The sequence below is a fragment of the Dipodomys ordii genome, unplaced genomic scaffold (assembly GCF_000151885.1).
Source record: "Dipodomys ordii isolate 6190 unplaced genomic scaffold, Dord_2.0 Scaffold113, whole genome shotgun sequence".
Lineage (NCBI taxonomy): Eukaryota > Metazoa > Chordata > Mammalia > Rodentia > Heteromyidae > Dipodomys > Dipodomys ordii.
Genome location: NW_012267329.1, coordinates 5601277 through 5625850, shown reverse-complemented (window position 1 = coordinate 5625850; position 24574 = coordinate 5601277). Strand labels below are relative to the sequence as shown.

General features: G+C 39.2%; 1 protein-coding gene across 1 annotated transcript in view; it reads left to right on the top strand.

Moving 5' to 3' along the window:
- Syt9 (synaptotagmin IX) overlaps positions 1-24574 on the top strand; it is a 132529-nt gene that overhangs the window by 46126 nt on the left and 61829 nt on the right. Inside the window, exons 2-3 of the mRNA XM_013028693.1 lie at positions 14812-15160; positions 22694-23240. Of these exons, the coding sequence (XP_012884147.1) occupies positions 14812-15160; positions 22694-23240 (896 nt within the window). The remainder of the gene's footprint in view (positions 1-14811; positions 15161-22693; positions 23241-24574) is intronic.

The following is a 24574-nucleotide window of genomic DNA, read 5'->3' as shown; positions in this document are numbered from 1 at the left end:
TATATATATATATATACATACCCATATATACATATATATATATATATGTATATATGAGGAAATGACTTGGAAAAACGAATACAGATTTATTTTAAACACAAGTGAGACACTCTCTCTAGTATCTCCTAACAGATTTTGAAAGTGGGTGCAGGGATCTTGGTGAGTCCTGGAGAGCTTTTGGGCACCAATAAGGTTTATGCATTAAATCTTCAGGATGTTCATATCTGTAACTTTAGGGATAGAAGCATGGCTCAACACTAGAGCATCTGTCTAGCAAGAGCAAGACTCTGAGTTCAAATCCCAGGACAGTCAAAAAGCAATGATGGCTCACACTTGAGTAGCTAGGACTTAGAGGATCTTGGTTCAAAGCCAGTTGTGGTAGAAATATCAGAGAGACTACATCTTTAATTAATTAACAAAACACCAAGCCATAGCTTGGAGCCATAGCTCAATTGTACTAGCTGTGAGCAAGAAAGCTAAGTGAGCATGAAGTCCTGAGTTCAATTCCTGGTACCAACAAAAGCTAAAATCTTGTCATCTGTGACAATTCTAGATACCAAAACAATATTTTTACTTTTATAAACAAAAATATGCTTAAATAACTCAGCAATTATTATAGTCAAAGACTTGTGTCTAAGGAAGGTTCAGGGAGGAAAGACTGCCTAATTCTGAGGTCCAGAAACAAAACAAACTTCCTAAGACTGTACCGTGTCTATATAGGTAAACAGATAGCAAATAGAAGCGGGAGGTAAACTGAGACTGAGCTTACTAAGCAAATGGTCCACCTCCCCTATGAACAGAGAAGAAAAGACTGAAAGAGGTGCCTGGGATCAATTAGGAGAGTTATTCCACATGAGGGTAAAAAAATGGGAGGAAACACTCTCACATGAGACATTATTCCGTGAGATTTTTCTAAGTACTGGCTCACAACGATGCTTGTCAGCAGCCTTTTGATCTTGTTTCCCATGGTAGATGAGAGATTTAAGCATAAATGGGATCAAAGCAAGACTAGATTTGACCTAGTAAAGGTCTCTGACTGAAAATGTTTGATAAGGAGCCTGTAGGAGGTATGAATTATTGGACCAGTGCAGCAGTGCTAGGCTTAAACAGAATGTCAGGAAACCCTATGAAAGTACTATGATGAGCTTTTATACAGATGGAGGTGCATAGCAAGGCAAGGAGGATTTCCCCCCACCCCATTCTAGAGGTGAGAAATGTTCCATAAGACATTGCAGCTTCCGGGCGCTGGTGGCTCACATCTGTAATCTTAGCTACTCAGGAGGCTGAGATATGAGGATCGCAGTTCAAAGCCAGCCCGGGCAGGAAAGTCCATGAACCTCTTATCTCCAATAAACCACTAGAAAACCGCTCAAGCGGTAGAGTGCTTGCCTTGAGCTGAAGAGCACAGGAACAGTCCCTAAGCCCAGAGTTCAAGCCCCACAACTGACAAAAAAAAAAAAAAAAAAAGACATTGCAGGTAGTTCAGTTTTCCAGCAGGCAGCAGGTGGTCACCAGGTCTCCAGTTTCTGAATCCCAATCCCCTAGAGCCCTACCCAGCACTGATGGCAAAGATAGTTACCATTTTCTATGGGTGCCTGTTGGTGCCTGTTTGGTCAGTCGTGGGGCTTGAACTCTCGGCCTGGGCGCTGTCCCTCAGCTCTTCAGCTCAAGAAAGCACTCTACCACTTGAGCCACAGCACCACTTCCTGATGCCTAATTCTTGTCCCCATATATTACTGAGTTGTGTTTCAAAGTGTTGTTTTCAGGCAGATATCCCCCATTATCTAAAGTCATCCTGTATGTCCAATTTTCTATTATTTCACAAGAATTCTAGCACATCTGAGAGTTTTCATTTGCTCTACACAAAGCTTATAATATAGATAGGTAGGTAGGTATGTAGGTAGGTAGATAGATAGATAGATAGATAGATAGATAGATAGATAGATAGATAGATCTAGATAGATAGAGACAGACAGACAGATACAGACAGACAGACAGACATAAATACATTCATACATACATACATACATTGTAGATTTTCCCAGCGCTTCCAATATAGTGAGTGGTAAGTATTCTTTTAAAGTAGGCTCTTTTTTTCTGAATTAAATAATTTCTGGCACAGTGGCAAACCTGATCACGATTCCTGAACCTTCTTGTTATGTAGAGAGCAGGGGCTTTGGGGCTGAGAGACTACGGACAAAAGAGCTCGTTTCCAGCTTGGAGTGCTTTTGGCTCCAGCCTCAGCAGCTCCTGCCCCATCAGGCTGATGCAGAGGTGGCAATGCTTGTGTGAGGAGGAGCTGGTCACACCCATGAGCCAGCACTTTACAAATAACAGATGCAACAGAAAATGTTCTCAACACTAATTTGAGGCCAACTGCTTAGTTACAGAGGAGGAATCTTTGGGGTAGCTTTTCTGAGCATAAGATATGGAGGCCAGAGACACAGTCCTGTTACAGGAGTGCCTTGTTTCATGCTAGTGCCAGAAAAAAATGAAGTTGGTGCCATTCGCGACTTAGCATGTTCTGCTTCATTTGACTAACCCCTTGGATTTCTTAGAGTTAAGGGCAGCCATGTACTCTGTTTCTTGTTTACCTGTCTCAGTACCCTAATAATGATATGGCCTCTGCAGGCCCAAGTTAATACCCCTTAATCCGTGCAATTTTCACTGTGAGCCAGTGCTAAGAGAACCTTAATGTCTGCCGCAAGCATAAAAAAGCAGGAATGGCCCTAAATTGTAGCTCCAGTTGGAGAACACTCTGACTTGTGGTCACTAATGGGAATTATTACAATGACTTTAGCCCCCATGGCAGACATTGCTGTGAACCCAAGGTCATTTGGCAGTTTTACAGGAACCACAGAATACAAAAGCCCTGTCCCAGTCCTTTAGAACAGATGAGGACCATAGTGGGGCAGTGACTTATCATAGTCACAAAATATAAATGGTACAAAGCCTTGGTCCCTTAGACTATGGAAGCTCTTTCCAGGCTACTGTGTACAACTGAGCAGACAGTGCTGTATGCAACATAGAAACCTGGCTGACCCTTTCTCCTGGTGTTTTGACCACATAGCCAAATAATCCAGGTTTGGGTCTTGGTATATGAAATGTGGTTTATAAGTAGTTTTTTGACTGTTTGACTCACTCCCCATCTACGGTGTTTAGTCAGTCTAGGCTGCTTTTGCAGAATATCATATGCTGGGTGGCTGTAGAAAGCAGACATGTACTTCCCAAGCTGTAGATGGCTGACAGGAAGCCCTGGACCAGGGTGCCAGTAGATCCAGTATCTGATGAGGTTCTGCTTTCTGGTTCACAGAAAGCCATCTCACAAAGAGAGTGGGAACACTTGGGAAAGGTGTCTTTTATGAGATAATACTAATCCCATCACTCCCCAAAGGCTACATCCTCTAATACCATCACATTGGGGTAAGGATTTCAACATGTGATGTTGAGGGGACAAAACTAATTTGTCTATGGGACTGTTCCCCTGGTACCCTAAAATGTATATACTTTTTACTTGCAAAATACATTCATTGTATCCAAAATCCCCTCTCCATTGACTTCTTCCAGCATTAACTCTAAAAATCTAAAAGTCCAAAATCTGATCTCACTGTCATCGAAATCAGATATGAATGAGACTCGTGGTATGATTCATCCTGAGACAGTTTCTCTTCAAATTGTGAACTTGTGAAATCAAAACAAGTTATACGTTTCCAAAATTCAGTGGCAGTGTCAAGGGAGATGAATGTCAGATTCTTGGTCTCACCAAAGAAAGAATTTAGGGCCAGACATCAGAAGAGTTTTGAACAGAGCAAATCTAGCAAAGCTAGATTTTATTAAAAGTCAATGTGACTGTAAAGCAATTATACACCTCTAAAGAAACAGAGTGGGGTAGCTTGACCAAAGCAATTAAATGCAGTAAGCTCTTGCTTCTTAGGTACTTTCATGAATAGGGTTTAATAATTATGTTAAGGATATGTACATGCTGTTGGAGTTTGCCAAGAAATAGGAGAATGTTGCCAAGAATTGGGGAATGAGGAATGGTTTACCTCAGCAAGGTATCCTTTGAGCCAAGATGGTAATTTGAGGGGAGGTACAGGCAAGAAATTGCAACAATAATGTGATGTAAATGAAGCCTGTGGCTAACCTCTAGAGTTGGGAAACTCTCTGTCAGGGTCATTGATGGGGATGTGTGGCAGTGTACCAAGAACTAGCTTCATCCATAGTGAACTGTTTTTCTAAGGCAATGGTGGAGCAGAATGTTAGCAAGATGTACTCAGATATGCCACTTACACCAGTTCCCTGGCTTTCATGTGTCATTGTTTCTTTTTTTCCTGCCTACACCATACCAGTAAAGCAAGCATAGAAATAGATACCTCTATTCCAAAAGAGGAAAAAGAAGAAGAAATGATCAGTCCCAAGTAAATCCAAACCCAAAGGTAAACTTTATGAGATACTGAGGCTCAAAACCTTTCTTCCCTCCAGGCCTACTGGACCGATATCTCCCTGTAGCACCGGTCCCTGCTTCCAGACAGAGGACTGTGGCTCTGCTTCCCCAGCTCTGCCAAGCATGAATTGTACTCTGGGGATTCTTTCAGGTGGTCCCAACCAATGCCTCTGGGATACCATCACATCTCTGGGTTAGAGGCCATGTGGCCTGTTGACAGCAAGGAAGTACCCTGATGACCTGATACCTTCTTCAGGGTTATTCTTTCCCTGTTTTATGAAACTTTTTTTTTTGTCGGTCGTGGGGCTTGAACTCTGGGCCTGGGCGCTGTCCTTCAGCTCTTCAGCTCAAGGCGAGAGCTCTACCACTTGAGCTACAGCGCCACTTCCTCTTTCCCTGTTTTAAATAGTATGGCATATTCCCCGATATGGTCTTGTCCTATAAAATTAGAATCTGACAACCTTCCTTGGTTCTTTTCTATTTCCTTCCCCTTTCATTCAAACTGTCTGTTTGAATGACAGGTGGAGTGGCTGGGTAAGTGTGTGGTTCACAACTATATTGATTTCCTTATCAAAGATTTTCATAGCTCATGTATTTGTGTTCTTTTCCCAACATGCTTTCTCATTTGCTTTTTTGCAATATAAAACAGTGGAAAATTTTCCAAATCTTTAGATTTTAGTTCCTGTTTGCTTAATAAATGCATTTTAAGTGATTTTTTTTTCTCTTTTCTAAGTCCACTGTAATTTCAGTCAGGAAGAACTATGCTGCTTGGAAACTTCAGCTAAAGATGCAATTTTGTTCACAAGTTCTGCCTTTCATAAAAACCATTGAACATGACCACAATTCAGCTATGGGTTTGGGGTTTTTTTTGCCACTTTATAACAACGATCATCTTTTCTTCTTTGTTTCTCGCAATGTATTCCTCCTTGCCTTCTGAGACCAAATCAGAGTAGTCTTTACAATTTCTATTTATGCTATCATTCTATTCATGATTACCGGGTAATTTCTTAAGAATATTGAGGCTTTCTACAGTTTTCTTCCTGAGTTTCATCAGAATCACTCTATCTAGTTTATTTAATGTAGGCCTTATAGCATTGTTACCCTCTCCTTTGTTTTTCCCCTACCATCCCTTCCCTCCCTCAACTCCCCCCTCCTCCCTCACAAAGTTGTAAAGTTCATTTTCAACATAGTGTCTTGTACATCTATCTCATTGTTACAATGGGTCAACCTGCATTCTTGTTTCAGCAGTTTGTTATTCCCTTTCCCCTCCCCAAATTAGAAAAATGTATATACAAGATGTAGGACACTGGAATCAAATACAGTGACAACAGGGGTTATACCATGGGGGAAGAACATACAAAAGAAACAAAAAATCAGATAGTATATTAAAAATAACAGCGACAAAGAAACAACCACTATGTCCCTATCTTGGGGTCATTTCGCTTAGCATCGTATTTTTATTGGTAAAATTCTATAATTCCATAAATGAATATATATTTTAATATATTTAAAGAAAATAGCAACCCGATGAGTGAGATAATAATATTAATTTATCTGTCATAAAACCCTCGAAAAACTGCAGAGTAATGCACAATCCACAACTCACTGGAAAAAAGAACAAAGTATATGAACACTTAAATGGCCCATATGAATATTACAAATGTCTATGCCTTTAATAAAAAAATTTTGATTCCTAATACTTTTTATTAGATAATTTTTTAATTGCTGCTATATTGTTCTGGTTTTAATTTTTTATATGGTCATATGTACATAGCTTTTGACCTTTTCTGCTTGTCTGGTAAGATTATCCTAGACATATACTAGTTATTGCAGATAAGGGAAACCATGGGACCTATGTTTCTTTGGGTCTGGTTTACTTCACTTAATATACTTTTTTTCCAAGTCTTTCTATTTCCTAACAAATGTGGTGGTATCATTCTTTCTGATGGCGGCATAGAATTCCATTGTGTATATATACCACATTTTCTTGATCCTGAAGGAAACTAAAGCTAGATCCTTATATATGAGTCACTCCAAATGGACCAAAGACCTCAAAGTAAAAGCAGACACCCTGAAAACATTACAGTAAGGAATAGGAGAAACTAGGGCTCCTGAAATTTTCTTAATAAAGACCCAGAAACAACAAATCAAAGAAAGTTTGGACAAATGGGATTGCATGAAACTGCAGAGCTTCTGCATGGCAAAGGACATAGTTAGCAAGATAATAGAAATCTACGGATTGGGAAAAGATCTTCATTAGTCATACAACAGACAAAGGCCTCATATCTAAAATATACTTAGAACTCAAAAAATTAAATCCCCAAAAAACAAATCCTCAAAGAAACAATCACCCCATTAATAAACGGGCTAAAGGTTTAAAGAGAGACTTCTCTGAAGAGGAAATAAAAATGGCCAATAGATACATGAAGAAATGCTCAACTTCTCTAGCCATAAAAGAAATGCAAATCAAAACAACATTGAGATTCCACCTCATCCCAGTTAGAATGGCTATAATCAAGAAATCTATTAAAAAATGATGCTGGAGGGGATGTGGCCAAAAGGGAACCCTACTGCATTGTTGGGAGTATAAACTTGTTCAACCACTTTGGAGAGCAGTATGGAGGTTCCTCAATGTAGGCCTTGTCAAGCCCACATTTCAACCTTTTCCCAATCTCTACCTTCTAACTAGTTGCAAAGCTGCTTCTACCTGTGGGTGTTCACATGTGGAACTGCAACATGGTATACATGTTAATGCAATACTCCTATGTCTTCATACCAGTTTTGTCAATCTTTTATACCATATTTACCTATGTATCCCTAACTTCTGGGCTCTAGTAGTACTCCATGAATTGCAAATAGCACTAAACTAGGTTTAATTGTTTTGCATCCTTGGTTTAGTTCTTAGCAAATATCAGTCCCTGCAATGGGAGCTCCTTGTCTTTGTCCTCAGCAATTCTGTTCATTAAAGTACTAATAGAATACCTGATTTTTGCTTGATGCCAGGCTATTTCATAAAGCTACAGAGGGCTTCAGTAACTAAAGGTGGCCTTTAGTAACTACTGTGTTGCTTATTGGCAGTAAGAATAAGTCTGGATATGGAACAGACTGATCCTAAAAAACACACACTCAAAAAAAAACCCCATTAGGTACTATTCTAAGAATTCATTATGACCCTAAGAGGCGAAGAGTATTATGATCTTAAGGTTACTGTGACAAATCCAGACACTGGGAAATTTATGTAGTTAATACTAGAATGCAGATCTTCATTGTGTGACTCAAGAATCTGTGTTCATAAATACTATTCTATAGGGCTTGGGGTAATTTCATAGTCTGAAGTATTGGCTCTGAAGTATTACATTTTCCAGACAATTCAAGTTCAATCATTTTAACACCAAAGCACCTAATTTTACCCTTACTCTTGGTATGCTTTTTATTTAAAATGTTTCAGGGTCACCATTCAAAAGATACCCTTTAGCCTACTTCTGTTTGGGTATGGAGCTAAGTTCTTCACTGGGTACCTCATCTGAACAGGACTTATTTTTCTAGTACGTTTTAGGTTTATAACAATAGGATGGTATTTTAAAACTTTTTAAAGTAAGACATGTTCATTGTCTAAAGTGTAAAAATATAGAAAATGAAATATTAAATGAAGGCTTTGTAGTCAATGGAAGGGCTTCTGATGAGGGAAATCTCACAAGGAATATACCATTTGGACCCTACAGTTTATTCCAATAAACTATTTCCTCATTTCCATTTCCTGAAACACTCAACATATCAGCAACAGAGTTGTCTTGTCTTGTCTGTTTCCTCTCTCTAATTATATTACCACTTTCCCTGCAAGGCATCATGTGATATCCTCAAGTTGTCTATGGCCTGATTTACTAATGAAATTTTCTGGTGTTATCTATATTCGGTAAGACACAATTGTCCTAAAGGTCAGAAAAGTATCTTATGTTCTGAACCTACATACTCATACATGCAGGAAAGTATCTTATGTTCTTAACATGTACACATGTAATCTCCACCAGATTTACTCAGTGGTGTCTATAGGCCATCTGAATCAAATTCATCTGAGATTTGAGGTGCCTACTAAAAATTGAGCTTCTGAACACGACTCAAGACATATTAAATAAAAATGTCTAAGTTTGAAGTCAGAGATCAACATTTTCTCCTCTAGCAAAGCAAGTGTTATTTTTATTTGCCATTGGAAAATTGCCAAACATACTCAGAAATATAGAGAATAGTATAATAAACTCCACATGCCCAAAATTTAGTGTCAATAATTGTCAACTCATGGCCAGTGTTTTTCCATCTATAATTTGAACAGTATTCCAGACATGATATGACTTGAATATTTCCATTTTTATAAGGCATAACCACAAGAGAGTTATTATACAGAAAAGTTATTAACAATAGCCTAATGGCATTACAATTTTGGTTCAAATTTTACTTGTCTCACGTATTATTTCTTAACTATGTGGTATTTTAGAAGCTTGATTATATAACTGCTCTAGGCTGGATGGGCTCCTATCTGGGCTTATTATTCAGTTCCTGTACTGATAACCTTTCTTTCACTGATAAGAGCTGAGTGCAATTTTTTCCCTGTATATTCTGTCTTATTTTCCTCTCTAAATGACTTGTGATGGTAGATGTATAGAAATAACCCTTCTGACTTCTAGTATATCTAAAAATAGGCTTTGCCACCTCATTAATAGCATGTTTGGGTAGAAAATTCCATGGAGTGATAGCTTTGTCAGAAGTTTTCAGACATTATTTCATTAATCTACTATTTGTAATAAGAAATCTGAAATGGCTCTAATTTCGTTGTGTTTTTATTGGTTTTCTTTCTCTCAAATTTTATGATCTTTGTGATGTTTATGTTTTAACTTTTTTAATAATTCATGTGAGGTAATATTATTTTACAATAGGTACCTAGCGGAATTTTATCGATTTTCAGTTTTAGGAAATTTAATTTTTTTCTTCTGATGATCATTTTTACCTTTATTTTCTCTGACCTAATCTTTTGGAAATTTTACATAGCAGACCGCCTGAGTGAGTATTCCACATCTCCCATCTTTTATTTAAATTCTTGAGTCTTGGGGTTTGTTGTTGCTTCTGTGATTAAGTTTTGGTTCCCCTTCAGTTAAGATCCTTGACTTCCCCTCTATTGAATTTCTCTTTTATTTTGGCAAGTGTGCTCTTTTATTTCTAGATCAGCTGGGATCTCAAGGGCATCTGTTTGAGGTTACCGCTGCAGCCATACTTCTTCCTCTAAGCTGCTGTTTTATAAATCTCAGTACACAAATTAATTTGCCTCTTGCACTAATTTGTTTCATGTCATGGGCCATTTATTCTGAGAGCTCAGCCTCTTTTGAGCTACTGATTTTTCCATTTGTCCCATGACTTTTATTATCTGTTCATGGGTTCTTTCTGGCCTTTCACAGTTTAGGGGGTCAACTACTGTTCCTCAGACCATATGTGATGAATAGGTATTCAAGCTTTGTATCTTGGCCAGTAGTAGATACTATTTCAAAATAGGTTTGTAGAGATCCTCTGGAAGTTATACATCTACATGTGTAACTGGGATATCACTGAGTCCAGAGTGTCACATACTAATGTGTCCAGTGTGCAAGATATTGGTGCTGCTGTGGGTAGCTTGTGGTGGGCAGAGTATCACGCTCAATGTCTCTTTTCTGCATTCTGCACAGCTCTTCACACTGTTTTATGTTTATTCCCTCCCTTCCCCCACTACACAGCATCATCTCCAGAGAGATGGCTCACAAGTGGTGTATCACTTGCCTCCTTTAATCCCCTAATCACCATTTAGCTACTCCCCCTTGACCCTTTGGACACAAGGACCAATTGTGTAATTACTATTCTGTAGAAAAATTACCTCCTTTTGTCATGTTTCTCAAATGTTACTGCAAAATATGCCATAAATGCCAGAGTATATCCAATAAGTGCACATCATTTAAAGATGAATAATAAAATTAATGACCATGTACCTGCCACCTAATTTAAAACATAACTTCTCTTCCTTTACATAAGCTATACTTTGATTTTTCTTTTTATTACAGCTTTTAATAGCATCAATTAGCCATACAAGGGGATTACATTTTGACATGTCCATATATGCATGCAATACACTTGATTAGTTTCTTGCTCTCTATTATGCTCCCTCCTCCCTCTCTCATCTCCCTCAGATTAATCTCAGTAAACTTTCTTGTTCTATTTTCACATTTTTACACACAGTCTTTTGGTCATATTTACTCTCATTCACCCTCTCTGTTCACCTTCCTCCCTCCTACTAGTACCCCAAACCCAGACAGGACTAATTTACATTCCTTTCATATTGGTATTTCACACATGCATATACAGTTCTTTAATCAGATTGTTCCTTTCATTTCCATATTTTAATTTCCAATTACATTTCTTTTTGCCAGTCCTGGGACTTGAACTCAGGGCCTGGGTGCTGTCCCTGAGCCTCTCTGTGCTCAGGGCTAGCACTCTACCACTTGAGCCATAGCACCACTTCCAGCTTTTTCTGTTTATGTGGCACTGAAGAATTGAACCTAGGGCGTCATGCATGCAAGGCAAGCACTCTACCATTAAGCCACATTCCCAGCCCCTCTAATTATACTTTTAGCACACCTTCATTTTGTCTTCCAGACACTAACTGTAGCTTGTAGCAATATATCTAATGCAGGTCATTTCAGCTGACTCTTTCTCTGCTTTTGCTGAGATCATGTGTCTGAGAACAGGAGTATGACCATAATGACTTCTACCTCTTAATGACCAAATGAGAAAAAAAAGGAAAATGTATCTAGGGTATACATTGGGCTATTTATAACAGAAATCCAAATGGTTACACTTAGTGATTGGTGAGGCAGATAGGCCATCATTGCTTTCTCCTGGCAGACTTTTCCCTGGTGCACTGCTAATTCACAAGGTTTCTTCATGGGAAGAAGAAAAAAAATCTACTCTTGACATTTGCTATACTTATTTGTAATGTCTACATACACAGAAATCTATAAAACTATGCTTGTGATTAGCAGTTGCCTTCTCTGAGTTTACAGGCTACAACCTTCCCAGCTATAATTCATAGTTGTCATACCAAGTAGCTACAAGGCTTCTCGTCATCATTTGCTGAATGCCTACTATGTGCTAGGTATACTTTGAGATGCTTGGCCTTCAGTATGGAGATAGGCAAGACCCCTTTTCTTACAGATCCTCCTGACTAGACAGGTGAGCACACTGTACTCTGAATATCTGAGTTAGAGGTCACTTAATAAGCTGGAGTGGTGCTTGAACTGGATTAGGGGTCCTATGGCCAGTATCAAAAATCAACCAAGGCTTCAAGGTACTTATCATGGTTTTATATGACAAGCTCACTCCTCAAAAGGTCATCTTGTAGTGAGTTGATGAGTTCAGAGCTCATATTGGGGGATTCTTATGTCCAGGCTGATCCTCTGTCCTAGTTTACTATGGACATCTGGGTTAATTCTCTTATCTCCTTGTAGTTATTAATATAACCCCTATTCTCTCTGAAAAGCATTCCAGCCTTGACAGTAGTTTATATAATTGTATAGATTAATCATGTTGTTGTTGTTGTTTTTGCTGCAATGACTCAGTGACACCAAATATTTAGGTTTGGTTCATGGATTTGTGCATCACTTGCAGTGTTGCTCTAGGTTATGGGTCAGGTTTGTTTATTACTCATTCTAGACTTTGGGAATGTGTGTGTCTTTTTATGGTCACTCTCTAGAAGTTTAGTTTAGTTCAAGATGAGAGAGCCCTTGTTCTCATGAACAATCTTAGGGTTCAAAAATTCTCTAATCCTGAGGGAGAAAGGCTGTATCAGCTTATCTTCCATTGGCTGGAAAAAGCCATCCATCCCGGACCAGCATCAGGGGACTGGGATTTTATGCAGGTCCCTTGGAGGGGAATGCTGTGGCAGGGGAGAACAAAAAGTTAATGAATGATGATAGAGTTATCATCTCACATTTCTAAACCCACTGCTACCTGGCACACCCCTCCCTCAATCTTTACATGCTTTTTATGTGTGTGTGCATGCCAGCTTTGGGGCTTGAATTCAGGGCCTAAGCACTGTCCCTTAGTTTTTCACTCAAGGCTGGTGCTCTACCACTTGAGTCACAGCTTCACTTCTGTTTTTTAGTGGTTGATTATAGATAAGAGGCTCAAAATTGTCTTCCTGGGCTGGCTACCAACCATGATCCTCAGATCTCAGCTTCCTAGTAGCTAAGAGTACAAGCATTACCAGCTGCATGTAGTTCTTAAGCAATATATGTGTCAGAAAAAAATCCTGTAATAATGAACAGATTGAAAGGAAGGAGTTAGCCTCCATTTGGATTACATAAAGCATTATGAGATTTTACTGTGGTGTGGAGCCTGATTTGTGTTTAGAGTCTATTTTAGGTGGGGAGACTGATGTTTGTTATGGCAGCTAGACTCACTGGGGCAGGGATTCCTGTGCCCCCAGCCCTACCAACTGTCCTAGAAGTCTGAACCAATAAGTTTCCACTTCACCATGATAACCAAATGGAGCCAAATGGAGCCTGAGATAATACCATATTCTCCCTACCCATGTTGGGACCCCAGGCAGTGTGGATTCTAGGAACTTTTGTTTTATTTATACCTACTCTATATTCTGTCCCCTGTCCCCACACCTGGGAATTTTAATGTTTGCTCAATGTCTTTTTCTTTTCTTTTTTTTTTGGGGGGGGGTGTCCAGTCGTGGGGCCTGAATTCTGGGCCTGGGCGCTGTCCCTCAGCTCTTCAGCTCAAGGCTAGTGCTCTACCACTTGAGCCACAGCGCCACTTCCGGCTTTTTTCTTTTTGTTTATGTGGTGCTGAGGAATCAAACCCAGGGCCTCAGGCATGCAAGGAAAGCGCTCGACCACTGAGCCACCTTCCCAACCCTCAATGTCTTTGTCTTAGTTCATCATTGATGGGCTTTTCCTAAAGCCATTCCAGAAATTCCTTCAAGTGACTGATTTAGAGATAGATTGGCAATACCCTGTCTATTTTCCATTTCTTAATCATTTCTGTGGGATTTACAAAAGCAAAAGGCACAGAGATTCAAGCTCAGTCACCTACACTGAAACTGAAACCCCATTGTTTTCCAAATGAGATGTAATTTTGTTTCACCACAATGGCAAAGATTAATTAGGAAGGGTAAGACACATCTAGTAGATCCATTACCAATCTGACAGTTGGCTTTCTTTCAGGAACAATTTTTAGTGGATTTTTTTTGTACTGGGGATTAAGCTAAAGGCCTTGTATGTATTAGACAAATGCTTTGCCATTCAAATGACAACTCCAGCTTATGTTTTGTTTTTGAAATAGGGTCTTGCTATCTTTGCCTCAAAGTCATCATGATCTGCCTCCTAAGTAGCTGGGAGTCAGGCATACACCACCATTCTTGGTTCACGAGAATTTCTTCATGAACAGCATTATTTTTCATAACAATGATCAAAGGATTTTCAGTTACATTGGAAAGCATATGGATGGTAGTTGGTCAGCTTGATTCAGTAGGTGAGTAACTTACAGGAGTGGCCTATATGCTCCAACAGAAATGCACCTTGCCACAGATCCTAGAATGTTAGCATTCCTGTGGATAGTTCAAATGGTGAGGATTAAAGAACTAGTTTTGCATGATCTAGAGTAACTCTGAATTCTATCTTGCTTGTCAACATGTCTCCAAAGTCTCATACACTATCTGACACATAGTAGACAGTCACAAAGCTTTGGTGTGAACAATGAAAATACTAATGGTGGAACATAGAGGCAAAACCTGGGGAATGTGCCTGAGGATCCTGGGTGCAGGAAGGCCCAGTAAGCAGAGGTATGGGTGTACGTTAGTAGCAGCAGGACTGAGTTCAGATTGATGCCTTGGCCTCTCTAGCTTTATTCTCGAGCAGAGTAAAGGCTCTTTAAGAGACCAGGTTTAAAGTTATGTATAGCATAACTTTATCTGTAATTTTTCAGTACTTGAAACATCTCTGCTCAGAAAATACTAATGATTTGTGTTATCTGTGTGATTAGACTTGCAAAGATTCCTAGTTTACCAAAACCATACCCATTTGTTTTGCTGTTCATCATAGGCTACCTGTAGGTGGTATTATGTCCTCTGTACTTTTGTTCATCAATTCTCTGGTTTCTGCCTTAATCTTCATTGTCACTGCTATAGAATCAGGTGATCTGGCAACATTCCTAACCCGGCCTTCCAGTCAGCTCCTTGGGGCTGACTGGATGAGATGGTGATTCTCCCCACACTGTGCAATGGGCAGGTGTGGGCAGGTGGGACGGGCCCCACCACACTGACCTTTATCTTTGCTTCTTTGCAGATATCTCAGTGAGCCTGCTAACCCTCATAGTCACTGCCTGTGGTCTCGCCCTCTTTGGCGTATCTCTCTTCGTGTCTTGGAAACTCTGCTGGGTTCCATGGCGAGAACGAGGCTTGTTCTCTGGTAGCAAAGACAACCAGGAGCCTCTAAACTGCACAGACACAGAGACCAATGAACAGGAGAACAGTGAGGACTTCCTAGACCCACCCACGCCCTGCCCTGACTCCTCCATGAAGATCAGCCACACCTCCCCTGACATTCCCCTCTCCACTCAGCCGGGAGTCCAGGAGAATTGTGCCCATGGCGTCCGGGTGCAGCGCCAAGTCACAGAGCCAACATCGTCGGCTCGGTCAGTAATATCTCTTTACTTTCTGAATGTAAGACAAGGCCCACCCATCCCTGTTTCTTGGCAGTGGTGGTATTGATTATCCAAGGAACCTACACCCTTTATGTGTCCATTCAGAAACCTTTGCTTCCTGTGATGAAATGAGTTCCTGAGCTCTGCTTAGACTCCACAGAGTCCATAAAAGTATTATCTAACATTGAGAAGACTGACCATGTGTCAAGTATGATATACATAACTTTATATTTATTATTTGATTAGAGCGTCCAACTTTGAGGTGGATATTATTATTTTCCTTTTATAACAGAAGAAACAGGTAGATTAAGAAACAAAGACACATATTAATCACTCAGGTCAGAGTATGAACCCAAGATCTGAGGTCTCATTCACTATTCCTTGATGTCCTCCTAATGCTGTATAATTTACTTACTATGTCTCTGACCTAGCTTAACAGTCCCTAATAGGCTCTCTTCTGACTCCATGATATAACTGGAGATCTTTGTCCATCATGAGCCTTTATAAGATCTACAGAGTACATCGCCTAAGGTCACTCTTTTTCTATCATTTATTATTAAGTAAGATAGAAGTAACAGTTTAGCAATTTAAACCATGGACCTTGGGGGTTAATAATCAGGCTTTACATATGTGTATGACATAGAACAAATTACAAACCCTCTGTATGTATCCATTTCTCCTTTAGTCAAATAGGAATAGTAAATATACCAACTTTTAGGTGGCTTTGTGAAGGAAGTAATGACACTTACAAAGGTCTGCACCTATTAAGTGCTGCCATTTTGCTTTCCATGTTAATGTTTTCATTACAATTGTTATTGAGGACAAGCCTGTCCCAAGACTCAGACATTATAAAATGATGAATTGGAAGCTAAACATCAAGATCAAAATCACTGGATATTAAAAGAGGCTTTTAATAAGAGATTTTTTTGAAAAGTAACACAGGAAGCAACTTTTGTTAAAATGAAGATATTTGCTTGACTGATAGCCAGAGGAATAGCAGTGTACTGTTTTCTTTTAAGAAAATATGAACATGGTTTGGAGGAGGGCATTTTTTTTCAAAATCTTTTATTCTCTAGAAACAGAAATAAGATTTTTACCCTTTTTTATGATAATCAGGTTTATCCTAGCGGCCCTACTCATTCACATTAAGTGGGATGAAATATGACAGTTGATAGTTTAATTTTTTCAGAAACCTATTTTAGCATCATTTCCAATTCTGAATCAAAGAGCTAAACCTAAAATATTCCTCTGTCAGGAAATGGTTGTTTGCCATTTGATTTAGAAGAAATTCTCAGATTTTTATCACTAGGATTTCAGATTTAAGACATAAATAGCTAGAGTTCTGTTCAGCACTGTTATGGAGTTCATGCATGGTGTAGACTCATAATAACAAAGCCCTTTTGTTAAAAGACCTGAAGATGGGGTCCCCATTGAAATTGTGTTCCAGTTCTGCTCTGCATATGGTTTTACTTGTCTGAATTCCTCTAATACAGTGTAATAAAACTGCTTTTATTAGATTTGATCTGAGCATTCTGTCATATAATTCTAATGAACTGATACCTGTAATATCACTGTAATTACCACACTATTCTAGAAAAGTATATAAATAATTTGTATATCAAGAAATATAAACTGCTTAGAAGAGAAAAATCACTGTTACCTTTACCACTGATCTATGGAACTTGTGTAGAAAGGGGGGAAAAAGAGAGCAAAGGAATTATCCCGGTAAAAATGCATTTTACATTCAGATTATTTTAGTTTTGAAGATATGCAATTAAGATATTTTTTTCTGATGGTGAAAATTAGACTTCGTAAAACTGCCATGAGAAAACTAAAGTCTTTGCAGCTACATTTGACCTAGTATTAACAATTCGCATCATTACACATTTAAAACATTCATACCCAAATTACCACTGACCTAGTTTTATGTGTTCTGACTGTAAGTATATATCCCTGTCTAGTAATGCATGGTCCTCTAATTCTTTAGCAATATTGTTGTGCCATAAGCATATACATTCACTCAAACACAAACATTCTTTTTTAAAAATTACCTTTAAGGAGTTGTACAAAGGAGTTTCCATTTAACAAAGCAGTTTATGCGTACAGTGTCTTGATCAATGTCACCCCTTTCGACATTCTATCCCATCCCTTCCCACCCACCCGGTCCATATATATAATATATATGTATATTCTCCATATATATATATATATATATATATATATATTCTTACTGACAAAATGGAAAACTGAAAGATATTTCCTTCAAACTCTGAAACATTTTTAACACTCTATTTTTAAGTAACATACTTAGGAAGGGAGAAGTTACACTTTGCTGAGATGGTCCCAGAAGTTTGCTCTTCTAGAGCTACTGTATCTCCTGCTTTCTTCATTGTGTCCTTCGCTTTGTTACTATTGCCATTTTCTTTCTTTCCAAAAGAAAGCTAGAATATTCTGTATTCCACCATCCTCCCTCCTGGTTCTGTCAGTACCTTTTCCTACCTAGAGACCTCCATGTGCATCATTCTCTCAGCCCAGGATTTTTGTATCTATCCTGAAGTAGTGCTCACATGTCACAGCATTCCCGTAACATCTCCTTGGCTGAGTTCATTTAAAACTTAGTCTTCCATTTCAGGGCACCTGATATCTCACCTTGGTTGTTATAGCTTCTGTCATAGCTCTCCATCAGAAATCTCTAACCCACCTGGCTCTTCAGATTGGAAACAATCAGCTCATACCAGTGCTATATGAAGATCCTGAAGATGAGTTTTGTTTTATCTTCTAAGAATATTTCTGGTCAGAATGACTTTGTTTTCTTTCCCCCCCAAGATCAAATACATTAAGACTTTGTGTTTAGTTAGCTCAATTGCTATTAAAACCATCCAAATTTCCTGTTAATTCTTTTCAGCTTAGATGAAATCCCTCCTGTATTAATGACCTTATATGTTGGGATTGCGAATGTCTTCATTTTCTCAGAATTTTCAATACTAGAATTTTCTAATAAAAGTTTCAACTGCAAATATACAAAAATCCCTAGATCCCTAAAGTAGAAGAAACCTTGAAGGCCATCTCCTTCATTTCCTGATGCTTGTCCCATGATGACTATTTTAAATACTTTCAAATTTCCTTTGTAACACTTTGATGCTATGAAATTCTGACTGGCTACCCTACAAACTGCCTCATACTGGCATAGCCTCAACTCCTGCCAGGGCCATTATGTCATAGAACCCAAGTCATATAACCCAGAGTCCATGTTCACATAGACTCAGTAGGAGGCTTTACCTGAAGAAAGGCTGTGTATTCCAGCTGTGTACTTCCTTCTCTCTTGGTTCCTGTAGTCTCCAAGTGTTCTGCCTAGAGACCTATACACACATTGTTTCCTGAGCCAGGAATATATTTCCTTTATCCTTGCTTTACTGGCTGCATTATAACTCTAATGTCCTAGCTTAAATGACTCTGCTCCTGAATGTCTTTCTTACGCCCCCCCCCACCTGAAGGATATGTTCTGTCCTCTACTCACAATTCTCAGGTTGCTTTGCCTTCCCCCTTTGCTGCCTGGACTTCTGTTTATAAGTGATTACTTGTTTATTGTCTGGGACTTCCCTTTGGATGTTGAGTTCCATGAGCTCAGAGACCAGGTGTGATTTGTTTCCTTCCCTGTGTCTAGCCCCTAGGACAGCCCCAGGCACATAGTAGACTTTTTTCCCTCCACAAATAAATGACAGAATGTATCCATCACTAGAGGCCACCTTTCTCAGGTTCTGCTGACATAAATGGCAGAAGGCCAAAAGTACAAACTAAATAAGGCCCACAACGGTGTGAGGCTAGTAGAAAGCCATTTATCTCTGGCTTGACATTAGTCAAGAGGCTCTTTCTGATTCAGACTTTTGACCTTATCTTTGAGTAGAGCAACCAATAGAGTCACAACAATACGCTGATAGGATTCAAGGAATCAGATAATCCTTACACTGGATCCCTTTATTAGCTACAAATCCAATAAGCAATACATATTCAATGTTTGAATTACTGTGACCAATACATTTCTATTAAGCTCTGTTTTTGTGTTGGGAACAAAGTAAAATTTGAATCACTCTTATTGTTATTTATCTCTTCAGATTTTAAAAAACTATTTCAAAATGGAGGCTACCTAGACCTATCTTAACTCTCACAAGGCCCTGAAATTATAGGTAACTGAATATTTTCTCTACTGGGATTTAATGATCAGAAAATGTATCCACAGTGCTTTTCTAGCAGTGAGAGTCCCGGAAGACTAGGGTGGAAGAAAGGAAGGAAGAAAATATATCTCTCCTTTTTCTTTCAATTTTAATTTTGTTGTCAAGGTGATAGACCTAAAGGGTATGGTTACATAAGTAAGGCAGTGAGTACATTTCTTGTTGAACCTGTTACCCCCTCCCTCATTTTTCTCCCACTTTGCCTATTTCTCCATCCCCCCCAAATTGTACAGATAATTTTCAACATAATCTCTCCCATTTAAGTCCCAAAAGAAGAGTACCAATCACACATTTTGAAGTACTGAAATCATTCCTTAAAATATTAATCTAGAAAGAATGCACCAATGTAAAAGCCCCCTTGCCTTTGGGCTTCTGCTCCTTCCTGAGCTATGGCTGCAGCTTAGCATAAGATTCAGATTCATTCAGGTGTATTTGAGTTTACTGTAGGAAATTTACAAAAGTTTTAATTATCTTTGAACTCAGTGCTTTCTGGAGTAGCCTAATTGCTACTACCATTCGAGCTCAGGTCTAGAAGACCTAATTCATCTTGAAGATCTTTTTCTTGTCTTTCCAATGCCATCTGATGGCCCTGAGAGAAAAACAGGAGGTAGAAGAAATAGAGAGTCCCAACCTCAGAGCCAGCTTCTCTGAGTCTGTGTTTGGGTGTGGCTTATTTTCAAGGAAGACAACCTCTTGACTTTTCTCCCCACTTTGTAACCATTTTTGGTGGTGTGTTTTTCTCTTGTTGTTCATCATATACATTAAGAACAGAGGATTCCACAGTGCTTCACAAAATGATTCCTCTTTACCACACTCACTCAATGTCATAAGTGATGTTACTCAGTGATATTCCGGAGAACCTAATACATACTACAAGAGCCACCTCACCTGCAGTGGGGCGGGGGAGATCCAGTCCAATCTCTGTTTTATGGTTTTTCTTATTCTTACTTTGGACTTGCTTTTATCATCCTACCTCCGTTTCAGTAGCCTATGAAAGCTATGGAATATTGATTTTCCATTTCTGCCATCTCATCTTCCCCTTCATGTCCCTAGGGCAACCTTCCTGCTCTGTGCTTTCATTTCTCAACCCCTAGAGTGCTAGCAATTATGCAGGGAAGGTATGAGTTACTTTGGTTCTCTGGCCACTCTGAACTCTTCTAGTCTATGCCCCTCAACTTTACTATAAACTTACTGGCTCCTAAAAGGAGCCCCAGGCCACAAGAACCTGTCATGCCTGGTTATAATCTGTTTTAAGGAACTACATCACAATGAGTGTCAACTGTTTTCCACTCTGAATGGGGAGAAAAGGCCTGGGAATGGAACACACATGTAAAAAAAAAAAACACTTGATAGATAATAGTGTTCCTGTTTGTGATTGATTTTTGAGAAGAATCTTTGACTATATTGGACATTGCAGTGGGGGTTCTATATAGTTGAGTTCTCAGGGAATGAGATTTTGTTTTTACCTTTAAAGCATAATGGCCCTGTTCAACTCACCCACTGTACCCCACCGACAGTCATGTTAGGAAGAACTGAACATGGAGTACCAATTTCTCTGAATTTTGCATCTAAGTAAATACATACAGTACAACAGAATATGTTCTATTGCTAAGTAGCCAAATCTATATATTATAAATTTAAATTAAAATTTACTTGGTAGGCTTAGTTGCACATAGAAGGGTGAAGGCAGAATGTTGCTGTGATATAGTGAATCCAAAGCCATAGTAAGACACATTGTTATCTGTTATACACAGAGTCTGCTCAGCAGCCTCCTCAGAGCAAAATGACCATGGAGACTCCCTCCCCAAGAAGGAGCCTCATAGCCTGTGGTGTCCCCATGGAAAGCGAGTGTGGTCACTCAGCAGCATCTTCTGTCTCCTTGCCCCCTAAAATAATCAGAAACCTCAAGATATGATTTTTTTTCTGGGAGAAATAATCATTTTATAGCAGCAAGTGTTAGACCATACAGAATATTTATGCCTTGCATATGTCTGTGTGCTATGGTCTGTGTTGGGTGTGACAAGAACAAATGACAGCTCTGACAGTGTTCTGTTATACTGTGTGAGTGACTACTGATTAGGAGGGTATTTTAGGACTGAGAGGAATGTGCAGTGTGCTGACATCTGTGATGACAAAGGAAAGGGATTTCCAACATGTCTTAAGGTTTGTTAATCCACTTTTACATCTTTTATTTCATAAGGTACTCTCAAGAAAGGAAAGGAAGACAAATGCAAATGTTGACTCTCCCTCTCCAACTATTTGCCCGTCCCTCAGTGACAGCCCAGATGCTTTTAGCCTTCCATGAGAGACGCTATTTTAATTAGTTACTGAGGGATCGCATATAGCACAATGTAAGAAAAATGAAGAAAAGCAGAAATAACCTTAAAAGTAACCTTGACTATGATTACTTCTTTCTCCTTGTAAGGACACACACAGATAAGACAGATTTCAAAGACATTTATAGAGAAACATCTAACCCAGGCCAGTAAGCTTATAAAGAGTAGACTCTCGGAGCAAATATTTAATTTGCAAATATTAATATCCAGCCTTCTCTAACTGAATCGACTGTCATTGCCTTTAAGTAGCTCTTCTTTAGTTCTTATGTCATCGATGTTTATTCCAGAAATGAAAGCCCCTGATTGTCAATCATTCACATGATACAACTGCAGCATAATCTCAGCGCTGTCACTCACACCTGTCACAGCTACCATCCTCTGCAACCCCACCCCAGTCACATCCCTCTACCCATGAGCAAAACCTGTGTTCTTGTCATGAAATGATTTGATCTGAACTGTATAAAAAATGCACATCCTTATAAAGCTGTAAGCCAATGACAGGAAATGTAATTTGGAGAGAGATGCACTCTTCTTTAAAAAAAAAACAAAACAAAACAACCCTTACTTAACTATTTCAATTTCAGGATATTATCTACAAAAGTGAAAAAATTTTATTTTTAAAGCAGCTTGTATGAATCTTTACATTCCACCAACCAGATAAGCTTCTTTAATGGCACATTAGGCAGTTTGGAAAATGCATTAAACCTTTCAAGCTCCAAGGTCACATGTTAGTCAGTTCATTTCCTGATACCAAGCCTCAATTTTGAGCTTCAAGCCTTAGGGAGCAGCTTACTCACACTGATGAGCATTTTGAATTTAGGCCAAAAAGGAAAAAAAAAAGTCCATAGATCTAAGCTCTTAACAGGACACAACAGTCTACCTACATTCCAGGCACACGTTTCTGAAAGACCCGTAGCTAATGAGGTTATAACTTTGCTCTGTCTTGCTCTTCATTCAAGGCATAATTCAATCCGAAGACAACTCAACCTGTCAAACCCGGACTTCAATATCCAGCAACTTCAAAAACAGGAGCAGTTGACTGGAATTGGTAGAATTAAACCAGAGTTATATAAGCAGAGGTCCTTGGATAATGATGACGGGAGAAGGAATAACAGCAAAGCTTGTGGGAAACTGAACTTCATTTTAAAATATGACTGCGACTTAGAACAGCTCATAGTAAAGATTCACAAAGCTGTCAATTTGCCCGCCAAGGATTTTTCTGGAACTTCAGATCCTTACGTCAAGATCTACTTACTTCCTGATCGGAAAACAAAACACCAGACTAAAGTTCACAGAAAGACCCTGAACCCGGTGTTTGATGAAGTATTTTTATTTCCAGTTCCCTACAATGACCTTGAAGCTCGGAAGCTTCACTTTTCTGTATATGACTTTGACAGGTTCTCTCGCCATGACTTAATCGGCCAAGTGGTGGTGGATCATTTCCTGGACTTGGCCGATTTCCCCAGGGAGTGCATCCTCTGGAAGGATATCGAGTATGTCACCAATGTGAGTCCAGCATTTCTTCATTTGGGAATGGGTGCTTCTTGGTTAACACAGAATCGGATTATTGAGGGAACAAGTATAAAACTCATGCCAATATCCTTTGGGCTGTTGTTTTAGAACCTCTTGGTACCTTTACACAGACAATATTTTTTAAAACAATATTCATTTTGAAATTGCCAAGAATTGGGGCTGGGAATGTGTCCTAGTGATAGAGTGCTTGCCTAGCATGCATGAAGCCCCGGTTTCGATTCCTCAGTATCGCATACACAGATAAAGCCAGAAGTGGTGCTGTGGCTCAAGTGGTAGAGTGCTAACCTTGAGCTGAAGAGCTCAGAGACAGCACCCAGGCCCAGAGTTCAAGTCCTATGGATGACTGACCAAAAATTACTAACAAAATTGCCAAGAATAATCCATAAAAAATATATTAAGGAATCATATTCTCTCATTTTGGTTTCTACCTCTGCTTTAGAGCATTGTTGGGCTGTTTTATGTTAGGTGGGTTCTGGCAATCCTACTCACTGGTGTTCTGCAACTTCAAGACGTTGCCTGACTCTAAGAGCACTAAGTCCTACTCTCTGTTCTCAAGTTGCCTCAATGCCAGTTCCATGAGCAGCTCCTCAGCTTTGACCCTGGGAGTGTAAGTGATTGAGAAGAGTTGGTACCATGGTTTCAAATGCAAAACTCACAATTTGAAATGGTAACTCTGAAAAGGAGCTTCAGGCCATGACAAAACTGATTTATAGGAGGCCAAATCCAACTTAAGAGTTTAGGAAAGAAGACAGAGGTGTTCCATGTTTAAATGTAAACATGAGATCACAGAGGAAATGAGATTACTTCATTATTTCCCATCACTCTCCTGCTGAGATGTATTGACACTTGAGAACAGAAAGGAAAATGACTTTCGTAGGTAACTGATACTTCTAAGCCTCCTAACTGATATTTCTTTTACATGGCCAAATTTCCTGAGACAACTTTGTTAGATCATCATGAATTCAAGTTTTCCTGAGGCCAGCATGGCCCTGTTTCTCTATTTTTGCATTTACACCTGCAAAGGGTTCACCACATTTATTCAGTTCAGACAGTGATGCAGCTTGAATGTGGGCCCCATGTAATTCAAGACTCATTCTGTTTAGCAAGACAACATACAACCTCTGCCTAGTGGCCAAATTCCCCAGCTAGTACTCTCTCATCCTGTGAACTGGGGACTCACCATGGTTTGGTGACTCTAAGGGGCACCTCTCTATATGCCAGTTCCACATGATGCCAATTCCAACTTTGTCCTGCTATCCAGATAAGAAGAGTGTTGAATGAGGTTCTACTGGCCACCATCATAATAG